The 14,318-nt window shown below is 38.0% G+C and overlaps 1 protein-coding gene across 1 annotated transcript; it reads left to right on the forward strand.

Moving 5' to 3' along the window:
• Window positions 1-2,267: 2,267 nt before the first annotated feature.
• On the forward strand, window positions 2,268-3,209 carry LOC309866608 (olfactory receptor 4F6-like; the record flags this gene model as incomplete). Its single annotated transcript, XM_082734428.1, has 1 exon — window positions 2,268-3,209. The coding sequence occupies one exon, from the start codon at window positions 2,268-2,270 to the stop codon at window positions 3,207-3,209; it is 942 nt and encodes a 313-aa protein (XP_082590554.1).
• Window positions 3,210-14,318: the final 11,109 nt, after the last annotated feature.

Below are 14,318 nucleotides of genomic sequence, written 5' to 3' on the forward strand. Positions count from 1 at the left end.
AGTGTTTTCCTGTTCTTGGTGTAGGACTTGTCTGTTTCAAATAACAGACACACCAGCATTCTGTAAAATGCCATCCAGCTACCAGTCATTATATTCCTTGAGCCAAAATTCATTCATGTATATTAATGTTCTCTAAGCAAGGAAACCGGTACCTTTCTGGTTAAAATTAGATATGAAACATGAAGCTTTTCTTCATAGTTATCCCCAGAAATCATCACTTGCTGAGAAATGTTGGTACCAAAATAATAATAACAATAATAATAATTAATAATCTATTTCTATCACATATATGCATACTCTACTCCAACCATATATTTCACAGAATTCTTTTTCCTTTTCTTGCCCCTCTCCTATTGCTTTCCTTCCAATTCCTTTTCATAATTATTAATTATTTTGATTAGGCTCACCACAGTGTAGCTACCATACCTCACCATACAATGCTATTACAGTGTCATTGACAACATTCTCTGTGCTCTAACTTTCATTCTAGTGATTTATTTACTCCATAATTGCAAGTTCTATATCCCACTCCCCATTACACTATTTTGCCCATCCCTCAATCACCCTCTCCTTGGCAACTACCAGTTTATTCTCCGTATTTGTATGTCCATTTCCTCCTTTTCATAATTTTTATTACACATACATGGCTAATGTAGAAAACAACAAAACATAGATGGTCAACATTTTTAGTATTAGAAGTACCTAAAATGTCATTATCCAAAATGATCTAAAATGTTGATTCATACATATTTTTGTAGTGTATAATTATAAAGAGCACATCAAATGTATATTCCTTTATAAGTAATTATACTTAATAATTTAGCAGACATCTCATCAAGTCTAAATTTGCTTCTTTGTGATGGCCTAGCTCATCTTATCAAATCCCCCTTTCTGAGTATCATCTCATTTCTAATCATATCTTTGAAATGTACCTTTAATTTTTCCTTTTACATTAAATAATGAATGGATCCAAATACAAGCTATCTATACATATTTTCAGCCTTTCTCTTTTTCTTAAGATTTAGGTATTTATTTGAGAGGGAGAGAGAGAGCACAAGCGGGAGGGGCAAAGAGAGAGGGAGAAAGAATCTCAAGCAGACCCCTGCTGAGCACAGAGCCCATCAATGATGTGGAGCCCAAGAGGCTCCACATGGGGCTCTGGCTCCACACAGGGCTCTATCTCATGATCCTCACATCATGACCTGCGCCGAAACCAAAAAGTTGTATGCTTAACCGACTGCACCATCTATGCTCCCCATCTTTAACCTTTCTGTTTATCCATAGTGATAACAGATATTTCCCTTGAAAAAGTTGTTTGTAGCCATTCTACTCACCTTCAAATAGCATTTTAGTTAAACTTCAAGACAAGCTCTCATGACCTTTATCTTTCATGACTCTCTGGGGTCATGTAGTTTTCACATGCTCTTAGTATATCATAATTAAACATTTTGTTTAAGTAAAGTCACCAGTCTTTCAGTTTTGTGTTTGAATTGACACTTATTTATCCTAAAATAGACCTATCAAAAGCACAATATCTCTATCCTAGCAAAGTAATTAGAAACCCTTTTTCAGAGTCTGCTGACACTCTGGGATTTAGCATTTCACCAGTTTAAGGTACATTTTAATTATCCAAGGCACTGGTTGCGGTCACAATATTGGAAACTATCAGAGGACTCAGCCTTTTCATTTTAAGCTAATGCTTCCTCTTAGAGTCAACATTCTTACACTCATTGTCTGGTCACTATTCACTATTGCATGAGTGATTAATGCCTGAAATTTTGCAGGTGTGAAGTAAAAGAATAATCAAAGAGTACCTTCTGCTACAGTATCTGTGCACAAATACGATCAAGGGTTTGAACATTCAAATCATGGCTAACTATTTATGACACAGAAGACATTTTCTTGAATATACATGGAGAAGACAGAAGCAGCCCAAATTATTATACAAGGAGCATGGTAAAGAAACTTTCTACCAGGAAGATGTTACTCTTTGCTCCTAATTCCTCCACGTTACCTGCCTTATTCTCACATGATTTCTTTCCCTGTCATCCTAGCCTAACTTTTGATTATCTCATTTCTATTTTTTTTCTTCCTTTCCCCTGTCCTCTCTGTATGTATTTGAACTTCTCAATTAGACACTTGCCACGTATTTTCCACAAAATCATTGATGGGCAAACAACATATCAATGTTCAGTTCCCATATTTCTCAATTCTGCCTTATTTTCTACCTTTAGAATACTTGAGCTTCTTCTCTACTGATTGAGCCAATGGATACAACAAATGTCTCTGTGGTATCTGAATTTGTATTGATTGGACTTTCAAATTCATGGGTGATGAACCTTTTTCTCTTTTGGTTCTTCTCTGTGTTCTACATGGGAGTTATCCTGGGAAACCTCTTCATTGTGTTCCTGGTAATTATTGACTCTCATTTACACACTCCCATGTACTTCCTATTAGCCAACCTCTCTCTCCTTGATCTAGGTCTGTCCTCTACCACAGTGCCCAAAATAATCACTAATCTTTTCACTGACTGCAAAATCATTTCCTTTCCAAAATGCATAATACAGATATTTTTTATTCATGTCATGGGTGGAGGTGAGATGGTGCTGCTCATAGCCATGGCATATGACCGGTACACTGCAATCTGTAAGCCTCTCCACTACTTGACCATCATGAGCCCCAAAACGTGTGTTTCCTTTGTAGTGACTGCCTGGATAGTGGGGATAATCCATGCCGTATCTCAGTTTGTATTTGTCATAAACTTGCCCTTCTGTGGCCCTAATGAAGTAGATAGTTTTTACTGTGATTTCCCTCGGGTCATGAAACTTGCTTGTGTAGACACTTACAAGCTAGAGTTTGTAGTCATTGCTAACAGTGGGTTTATATCCATGGCTACCTTCTTCTCTTTAATTATTTCCTATATCTTCATTTTGGTCACTGTCTGGAAACGTTCTTCAGGGGACTTGTTCAAAGCATTTGTCACACTGTCAGCTCACATCACTGTAGTGATTTTGTTTTTTACACCATGCATGTTTCTCTACGTGTGGCCTTTCCCCACAACATCACTGGATAAGTACTTGTTCATTGTTGATTTTGCTATCACTCCCCTCTTGAACCCTGCCATCTATACATTAAGAAACAAAGACATGAGAGTGGCCATGAGAAGACTAGGCAAACGGATTGTGGGTCCTCATGGGATCTCACAATGATTTGGAGCAGATCTAGAGACCACATGCTTCAGGCTCACCAAGAGCACTGCAAGTCATGTGATTGTCATCACTACAATGGTAAGAACTACTATTGTTATGATAGTTCAACAAAAGTCCCCCTGTAGAAATTGATTATTGAGTCAGAGATGACTTTATTTTGCTAATGACAGAGAATAAATTGACATCACCTACTTACATTGAGAAGAAAGGTGAGAAAGAAAACTGAGCTGATTTATAGGAGTAAACTTAACATTCAAATACCATTTTCTGTGACTTGCTAATTGTATTTACTCTCAATTACGAAGACATATGTCAAACAAGTGATAAATATATCTCATGGTAACATGGATTTAATTGATAAAATGTAACTTTGAGTCGATCAAAATCAATAAATTCTACTTTTTAATTTTTATTTTAGTTTGAGTTTAACTGAGAATAAGAAACAAAATCAACTATTTATTACTTAGATTAAGCATGTTGTTTTAGTTGTTTAGACTTGATTGGCTTTAAATAGAGAAGGATAACTCTTTACACTGTGAATACTTCAAATAAATACAAACCACAGATTTCTGAAATTTTGTCTCACTTTCTACTATTCTAAAGATGAAGATTTTCAAATATTCAGTTATCCTAGTTTATTATCAAGAAAAAAAAATCCATAAAAGTAATTGCTGTTTCAGGGCACCTCGGCAGTTTTGTCTGTTAAACATCTGCCTTTGGCTCGAGTCATGATCTCAGGGTCCTGAGACTGAGCCCCATGTGGGACTCCCCGTCAGCAGAGAGCCTGCTTTTCCTTCTCCCTTGCAACTGCCCCCAGATTGTGCTGTCTCTCAAATAAATAAAATATTTAAAAATTTTATTAACTAAAATTTAAAACTAATAGCTGTTTCACTGAAGAATAATCACCCTAAGATGTATGTTTAGAGATTCTGGCTTCTTTGAATATGGTTTGCTGATCTGACAAAATGCTTCCCAAAAGTATATGTATCTTAGATAAATGAAAAGCCAAAAGTGGTAAGGCATATTCAATTTGACTGAGCACTTCTACATTTGGAATAAGTGCTTTATTAAAGTACACGTGTTTTCATTTATTTGTTTATACTTCTCTGTAAATAAAATCTACTCAATTAAGGAAAATAATGCCTATATTTTTTGTCCAGTGTTTCTCCAGGAACCTTTTCAATAACATCTCTGCTTACTCCATGTAAATTAATCATTAATACTTCTTTTAATGTTTTGGTATTCATCTGGATGGGAAGTTCTTTACTTGATCATTGCTAACCACTCCCTCTTACAAACAATCCACTGGGCCTCTGAGATGGTGCAGTCTCCCACTTTTCCCTCCTACTCTTGGGGAATTCCTTCCCAGTAACAGTTTGCCGGGTTCTCGCCTCTGCTCCACCACCAAACTCAGTGTTCCTCAGAATTGCAACTTTGGTCTTTTCTCACTCCATATTCTTTCCCTAGGAGACATCCGTTCTCTTGGCTTTAATTACCATCTCAGCTAATTTTATTATTGGCTTTTATTCTTAAGCCAGGCTATTATTTCTTGTGTTCCTACTTCATAAATCTAACTGCCTGCTGGCTTGATGCTTCAAGGGCATCTCCCACTCAGCAGATCTGAAACTAAACTAATTATCTTATCCTCAAACCCATTCTTCTGTCAGGTCCCTAGTCACAGTAATTGGCACCAATATTAACCCAGTCTCTCAGTGCAAAATCTAGGAGTAATAATGGACTCCTCCATCCGCAATCCCCACTATTCAATAAATCAGCAAATCATGTTAATTCCAACCTCTAAACACCTCCTAAATATGTCCTTTGCTTTCTTCTAAATGTCACCATTCTTGTCCAAGTCTTCACATGTCATTTTTCAAACTGAGTATGAGTCACTATGTGTCTTCTCTCTTCAAAGCTGATTTGCCTTTATTCCCATTATCTACATACAGAATGAGAGATTTTTTTTAAGTGTAAATATAAGTACATGTTTGTTCTCCTTAAGACCCCTCACATACTTACCAACGCTCTTAAATTAAAGTACAAGCTCCTTTTCAAGATTTATCAGGCGATCCAAGGCCTGGCCCTTATCCTCCTCTCCCGGCTCAGAGGACAACTCCAGAGGAAATTTTCTTTTCTTTTGCTTGCCTAAAACTTTATTTTCTCTGGGCACCAAGTGGCTCAGTCCCTTAAGCTTTGGAGTCTTAGTTTCAGCTCAAGTCATGATCTCATGTTCATAAGACTGAACGCAGAGCTGAGTACTGCATCAGGCCCTGTGCTCAGGACTGAGTCTGCTTGAGGTTCTATCCCTCTGTCTCTCTCTCTAAAATAAAATAAATAGGTAAAATCTTAAAAAAAAAAACAAAAAACTTCATTCTCTCTTATCTTGAGGCTTTGCTCTGGCTAATCATTCTGTCTCAAACATCTGTCCTTCATATTTTGCCTATTAATATCTATTCATTCTTCAAATCTCTGTTTCAACATTCTTTTATCAAGAAACACTTCCAAGATCCTGGGTCCAGAAGAACTCCTTCCATTGTATATATTATACCACTCCCTAATGCCACTTTTGTAACATCAATAATAATAATTAATAATAATGAATTATAAAAATTTCTTATTCGATGTGGATCTTCCTCATTATAGTTTAAGTTCCACATGAGGAAGGGGCTGGGTCCATCATAGTCACTGCTATATATAGCAGTGCTATAACACTGTTTACTCATGTTAATGAGTAAGAACTCTACAGAAAATGCTCAATAAATGCTTATCATTAAATAAATGAGCAAGACCAACAAAGAGTAAAAACAAATAACGTGAATAGTTTCTTGAATACTGTTTGGGCTTTCTTTGTACATTCAGTCAAAGGTCATAGGATTACAGTACTTCTGTCCTTTTCTTTTTCCTTTTCTCAATTAATTTTCTCTGCCTATGTGGCCTGAATGCTCTACAGTGAAATCTACTAATGAGTACCTTTCGTAGACCTAAGCCAATTCAAAGCCTGGGCCAATCTCAGCTGCATCAACCAATAAATTAGTGGTCTCCACCCTCTCTAATACTTCTAAGTCTCATAAACTCTACATTAGCAACGCCTGCTCCTCTTGACCCAGCAGCCTTTTCTGCTGCCAAGCAAACCCAAGATCCATTCCTTAGAGGATGGCTCTCAAATCACAGCTTGCTCTGTGTCTACCTGACCAGCTCCTCAGGACTTTATTTTTATCTAGATGCTGCTCATTCATCTTAATCTGTTGTTCTGCCTGGTATCCAGTGTCTGACTTAGAACACTGGTACATTGGAACAGGAGCACACTGACATGACAGAATGATATTACAGGGCACTGTGTTGCAGAAGAGCTTTTGGAAGGTTGGGAAACAACAGGAGAAATTTTCCTCTTATCTTAGAGTAGCTGTGCTTCTTCTAGGCAAATAAATTGCTTTACCTTGTCTGATATATATTATGATTCATGCAACTGACCATGCTTAGCTATTTATTTTTTATCAGCCCACAGGAGTCCTCAGTTTGTATTCTTGTTTGTACATTTTGTAATTTCAATGCTTTTTGAAAATTAATTTGAGACTATCATTCCATAACTAGAGAATTAAGGTTCTTCCTTGTTTCTGACCTGAGAAAATAAAATGCAGGTCTAAATAAATACAGTTCTAAACAAAGATAGATCCTTCACACTTTGGAGCCCCATGATAGCCTGGAGATCTTATTCTTTATACTTCCACATCAAAAATCAATAAAGACTTACTTTTACAGAGATACACTACGCTTGTTACGAAGCCTTATCATAGTTCCTTTGAATGAGTATCTCCTTCAGGTAAACATGTTCCTCTTAGAAATAACTCTAACTCCCTACATTTTCCTCTTTTGTTTTTATCTCCTTCCCTTGATGTCTTAAGAACTTGATCTAATTACATACAAATTTTACTTGTATCCAGTCAACTCAGGAAATATAAGGGTCCAAAACATTCAAGAAGAACTTCATCCTTAACACTCCAAAGTTTGAGACCACAGGTCAATATATACAAGTTAACATAGGCTATGACAGGTAAGAGGAAAATGATCAATACATTCTCCCCCTGTCAGTCTTAAGAATCATCTCTACAGGCAACCTGGGTGGTTCAGTTGGTTAAGCAACTGCCTTCAGCTCAGGTCATGATCCTGGAGTCCCAGGATCGAGGCCCCCATTGGGCTCCCAGCTCCACGAGGAGTCTGCTTCCCCCTCTGACCTTCTCCTCTCTCGTGCTCTCTCTCACTGTCTCTCTCTCAAATAAATTAATAAAATCTTTTTAAAAAAAGAATGTTTATAAAAAATAACAAATTCAAAAGAAAAAAAAATAAATAAAAAGACAAAATCTTAAAAAAAAAAAAGAATTATCCCTACATATCGGGGGGTTTACATCTATTTCTTCAAGTATGATACATGAGCAAAGGTATGTCTGTACACTCAGGATATGTTTTCCCACCCTCTTTCCCTATCTCAGTGCTTCTAAGGATTTCATCCCAAAGATCATGTAACCAATATAGAGATATTTTTACACAAATCAACATACTGCCTACAAACCATCCCTCTTCTCCTCTGTTTCATTACCACGCAATTTCTCTTTCACAATTTCTCTCATGGGGAAGCCAATGTGACACAAAGGTTTAGTTCCCCCAAGAGAAACTAATACTGGGCTCAGTACTGGCCTTCTCTGTGAGAACAGTTGACCACTCTCCTGTGTAGCTAATTATTTCCCATTTTGGAGAATCTTTTGTACAGTTTTTCCTTGAGGGAAGATTATGCACAGAAATGAAGCTCTCTGAATATCTCTTCTCCTAAAAATGTACATCCTGTGGCTGAACAGACAGATAGGAAAGATGCTTTTATTAAAATGTTTCTTTTCAGTGTTCTAGAATTCATTGTTTATGCACCACACCCAGTGCTCCATGCAATACGTGCCCCCCATAATACCCACCACCAGGCTCACCCAACGCTCTACCCTCCCTCCCCTCCAAAAGCCTCAGATTGTTTTTCAGAGTCCACAGTCTCTCGTGGTTTGTCTCCCCCTCTGATTTCCCCCAACTCACTTCTCCTCTCCATCTCCCCATGTCCTCCATGGTATTTCTTACGCTCCACAAATAAGCAAAACCAATGGTAATTAACTCTCTCTGCTTGACTTATTTCACTCAGCATAATCTCCTCCAGTCCCATCCATGTTGATACAAAAGCTGGGTATTCAGCCTTTCTGATGGAGGCATAACACTCCATAGTATATATGGACCACCTCTTCCTTATCCATTTGTCTGTTGAAGGGCATCTTGGTTATTTCCACATTTTGGTGACTGTGGCCATTGCTGCTATGAACATTGGGTACAGATGGCCCTTCTTTTCACCACATCTGTATCTTTGGGGTAAATACCGAGTAGTACAACTGCAGGGTCATAGGGTAGCTCTATTTTAATTTCTTAAGGAATCTCCACACTGTTTTCCAAAGCGGCTCCACCAACTTGCACTCCCACCAACATTGTAAGAGAGTTGCCCTTTCCCCACATCCTCTCAACACACATAGTTTTTTGTCTTGTTAATTTTGGGCATTCTAATTGATGTAAGGTGATATCTCAATGTAGTTTTGATTTTAATCTCCCCGATGGCTAGTGATGATAAACACTTTTTCATGTGTCTGATAGCCATTTGTCTGTTTTCATTGGAGAAGTGCCTGTTCATGTCTTCTGCCCATTTTCTGATGTGATTATCTGTTTTGTGTGTGTTGAGTTTGAGAAGATCTTTATGGATCCTGGATATCAACCTTTTGTCTGTACTGTCTATTGCAAATATCTTCTCCCATTCCGTGGGTTGCCTCTTTGTTTTGTTGACTATTTCCTTTGTTGTGCAGAAGCTTTTGATCTTGATGAAGTCCCAAAAGTTCATTTTTGTTTTTGTTTCCTTTGCCTTTGGAGACATACCTTGAAAGAAGTTGCTGTGGCTGATGTCAAAGAGGTTACTGCCTATGTTCTCCTCTAGGACTCTGATTGATTCCTGCCCCACTTTGAGGCCTTTTATCCATTTCAAGTTTATCTTTGTGTATGGTGTAAGAGAATGGTCAAGTTTCATCCTTCTACATATAGCTGTCCATTTTTCCCAGCACTATTTATTGAAGAGACTGTCTTTTTTCCACTGTATATTTTTTTCCTGCTTTGTCGAAGATTATTTGACCATAGAGTTGAGGGTCCATATCTGGGCTCTCTACTCTGTTCCACTGGTCTATGTGTCTGTTTTTATATCAGTGCCATGCTGTCTTGGTGATCACAGATTTGTAGTAAAGCTTGAAATTGGGTAACATGATGCCCCCAAGTTTGTTGTTCTTTTTCAACATTTTCTTGGCAATTCCGGGTCTCTTCTGGTTCCATACAAATTTTAGGATTGTTTGCTAGAGTTCTTTGAAGAATGCCCATGCAATTTTGATCCGAATGGCATTGAAAGTGTAGATTGCTCTAGGCAGTATAGACATTTTAACAATATTTATTCTTCCAATGCATGAGCATGAAATGGTCTTCCATCTTTTTGTGTCTTCTTCAGTTTATTTCATGAGTGTTCTGAAGTTCCTCGAGTACAGATCCTTTACCTCTTTGGTTAGGTTTATTCCCAGGTATTGTATGGTTCTTGGTGTTATAGTAAATGGAATCAATTCTCTAATTTCCCTTTCTGTATTTTCATTGTTTGTGTAAAAGAAAGCCACAGATTTGTACCCTGCCACATTACTGAATTGCTGCATGAGTTCTAGAAGTTTGGGGTGGAGTCTTTGGGATTTTCCATATAAAGTATCATGTCATCTGTGAAGAGAGAGAGTTTGGCTTCTTCATTGCCAATTTGAATACCTTTCATTTCTCTTTGTTGTCTGATAGCTGTTGCTAGGACTTCTAATACTATGTTGAACAAGAGTGGTGAGAGTGGGCATCCTTGTCGTGTTCTTGATCTCAAAGGGAAGGCTGTCAGGTTTTTCCTATTGAAGATGATATTTGCTGTTGGCTTTTCATAAATAGATTTTATGAAGTTGAGGAATGTTCTCTCTATCCCAATACTTTGAAGCATTTTAATCAGGAACGGATGCTGGATTTTGTCAAATGCTTTTTCTGCATCGATTGAAAGAACCTTGTGATCCTTCTCTCTTCTCTTGTTAATTTGTCCTATATCATTGTTTGATTTGAAAATGTTGAACCACACTTGCAACCCAGGGATAAATCGCACCTGGCTATGGTAGATAATCTTTTTAATGTACTAGTGGATCCAATTAGCTAGGATCTTGTTGAGAATCATAGCATCCATATTCATCAGTGACACGGGTCTGAAATTCTCCTTTTTGGTGAGGTCTGGTTTGGGGATCAGGGTAATGGCTGGCTTCATAAAAAGAGTCTGTAAGTTTTCCTTCTGCTTCAGTTTTTTGAAACAGCTTCAGGAGAATAGGTGTTATTTCTTCTTTGAAAGTTTGGTAGAATTCCCCAGGGAATTCGATCAGGTCCTGGGCTCTTGTTTTTTTGGGAGGTATTTGTTCACTGCTTCAATCTCGTTACTAGTTATTGGTCTGTTCAGGTTGTCAATTTCTTCCTGATTCAGTTTTGGAAATTCATAGTTTTCCAGGAATGCATCCATTTCATCTACGTTGCTTAATTTATTGGCATATAACTGTTGATAATAATTTCTGATGATTGTTTCTATTTCCTTGATGTTAGTTGTGATCTCTCCATTTTCATTCCTAATTTTATTAATTTGGGCCTTCTCTCTTTTCTTTTGGACTAGTTTGGCCAATGGTGTATCGATCTTACTGATTCTTTCAGAAAAACAGCTTATAGTTTCATTGATGCGTTCTACTGTATCTCTGGTTTCTATCTCATTGATCTCTGCTCTAATCTTGATTATTTCCCTTCTTGTGTGTGGAGTTGGCTTAATTTGTTGTTGATTCTCCAGTTCTTTAAGGTGTAGAGACAGCTGGTGTATTCTGGATTTTTCAGTTTTTTTTTTTTTTAATCCCAAGGGGAATTTTTTTTTTTTTTTTATCCTAAGGGGGAAGTACATCCCAGCCTGGGCTGGGATGGCTATGTATTTCCCCCTTAGGATACGCCTTTGCTGTATCTCATAGGTTTTTGACCAAAGTGTCTTCATTCTCATTGGTTTCCATGAATCATTCAAGTTCTTTGATTTCCTGGTTGATCCAAGTATTCTTAAGCAAGGTGGTCTTTAGCTTCCAGGTGTTTGAGTTCCTTCTAAACTTTTCCTTGTGGTTGAGCTCCAATTTCAAAGCATTGTGATCTGAGAATATTCAGGGAATAATCTCAGCCTTTTGGTATCAGTTGAGCCCTGATTTGTGGCCCAGTATGTGGTCTTCTTGAGAAGGTTCCATGTGCACTTGAGAAGAATGAGTATTCTGTTGTTTTAGGGTGGAATGTTCTGTATATGCTATGAGGTCCATCTGGTCCAAAGTGTCATTTAATGCTCTTTTTTCTTTATTCATGTTCTGCTTGGATGATATCTATTACTGAAAGTGTCCTGTTAAGTTCTCCTACTATTAATTTATTTATATCTATATGGCTCTTTATCGTGATTAACAGTTTTCTTATGTAATTGGGGCATAAATATTCGTAATTGTTAGATCTACTTGGTGGATAGTCCCTTTAAGAATTATGTAGTGTCCTTCTGTATCTCTGACTACAGTCTTTAGTTTAAAATCTAATTTATCTGATATGAGAATCACTACCCCAGCCTCCTTTTGAGGCCCATTGGCATGAAAGATGCTTCTCCATCCCTTCACTTTCAGTCTGGATGTATCCTTAGGTTCAAAATGGGTCTCTTGTAGACAAAATATGGATGGGTCCTGTTGCTTTATCCAGTCTGAAACCCTGTGCTGTTTTATGGGTGCATTTAGGTCATTCACCTTGATAGTGATTATTGGGAGATACGTTTTTATTGACATTGTGTTCCTGTGAAGTCTTTGTTTCTATACATTTTCTCCATAAATTTCTGTTTAATGATATTCTTGGGTTTTTTCCTCCTTTATAGAACCCCCCTTAATATTTCTTGTAGTGCCAGCTTGGTGGTCACATACTCTTTTAAGCCTTGGCGGTCTTGGAAGCTCTTTATCTCTCCATCCATTTTGAATGTCAGTCTTGCTAGATAAAGTATTCTTGGCTGTATGTTCTTCTCATTCAGTGCCCTGAATACCTCTTGCCAGCCCTTTCTGGCTTGCCAGGTTTCTGTGGACAGGTCTGACGTTATTCTGATGGGCTTTCCTCTGTACATAAGGAATTTCTTTGCCCTAGCTGCTCTCAGGAGCTCCTGTCTAAAATTATGATTCATCAGTTTCACAATCAGGTGTCTCGAGGTCTTTCTAGATTCTATGATCTTGGGGGGGAGACCTTTCTGCCTCTAGGACATGAACACTGGTTCCATTCACCAGATTGAGAAAATTTTCATGGAGAATTTGTTCAACTATATCTTCTAGTTTTCTTTATTTCTCCTCCTCCTCCTCAGGGATTCCAATAATTCTGATGTTGGAACATTTCATGGCATCACTTATTTCCCTAATTCTGTTTTCATGTCTTCTAAGCTGTTTGTTCCAGGCTTCCTCCTGATCCTTTTCCTCTATCAGTTTGCCCTCTATATCACTAATTCTATCTTCTGCTTCAGTTACCCTAGCTGTTAGAGAATTTAGATCGGATTGGAGCTCATTGAGAGCATGGTTATCATCATCCCTGGTGGCTTTCACTTCTGCCCTAATCAATTCCATTTTGTCATCAAAGGCTTTCTCCAACCTAGCCATTGCCTGGATAATTGTTAGCCTGAATTCCCTTTCTGACATACTATCTGTGTCCATATCCAATTTCTCTGATGGAGAGGGCCCAGTCTCTGAATTTTTCTTCTGTAGGGAGTTTCTCCTCCTAGTCGTTTTGGTGAGAGATGGCTGAATGGATGTGTAGCTGAATGTATCAACCGTGGTGCAGGCGAGGTGCACCCTGGGATGCTTCTGAGCAATCAGGAGTCCCTGCCAAAGAGAAAGAAAAAAGAAAGAGAGAGCGAGAGGGACAGGAAAAAAGAAAAGAAAAGAGAAAAGCAAAGACCAGCCCGAATCGACCCCAAAGGTAAGTTTTATAAAGTATATGAACAAAAGCAGACCAACAAAAAGACAGACAAAGTAAATGAGAAGGAAAAAAAAAAAAAGAACTCAGCCAACATGAACCCCAAGTATAAGATTTATATACGACCAGAACAAAAAGAAATACACAGAAACACTGACAGAAGAAAAAGAGTAGAGGGTGGTTATAAATTCTCAGTTGGGTGAGGAAGGTTATTTTGATTCTCCCTGGATGTGTCTTGATATCTTTGTTAAAGGACTCAACTTTCCTGAGATAAAGGGGCATTAAAACCGGTTCATATATAGGGGTAGCATTGATTGGGGAAAGGGGAGCTTACCTTGGAGCTTACCTCTATATGAATATTAAAAAATAAATAAAAATTTAAAAATAGTAAAACAAAAGAAAAACAGGTATATGTATCAAAAAAGTTCAAGTTAAAAGGTTATTATGGAATATGTTGTACTAAACATCTCATTGTAATGGTAAATAGGTTAAAATTTTATTTAAAAAATTGAAAAGAATGAGAACAGTGGGAACGAATTAAAATAAAACTTGTATCTATGAAGTGGTTGTTGACCTCTTGTTTTTTGTGAGGTTTTTTTGTGGGGTTTTTTTTGTTTCTTTGTTTCTTTTTGGTTTTTGGTTTTTGGGCTGGCTTTCTGGGGCAGGGGCCTGCCTCGGAGTTTTTCAGGCAGTCTTGCTAGAGTTGAGTCCTCCTGCCCCCTATCAAGGGGCTGGGCTCTGAGGAAACCTGTTTTTCAGATTTTGTTCTCTGGAGGGTTTTCCCCCCCTCCCCTTTGTAGCTTTTGGTGGTTCTTTGGAAGTTTAGCAGGAAGCAAACTGCACCCAGACCTCAGTCTCAGAGAGAAGCCTCAGTCTCTTCCCCCCTGGGTGCTCCAGAGCACATAAATTGCCCCTCTGCTGCCAGCAGAGCACGTCCCCAGTCACAGTCTCAGGGGTCATAGGAACTCCTGCTTTTACCCAAAACCATGAGAAGTA

This window comes from Mustela nivalis, assembly GCF_964662115.1.
Source record: "Mustela nivalis genome assembly, chromosome: 6".
Classification (NCBI taxonomy): domain Eukaryota; kingdom Metazoa; phylum Chordata; class Mammalia; order Carnivora; family Mustelidae; genus Mustela; species Mustela nivalis.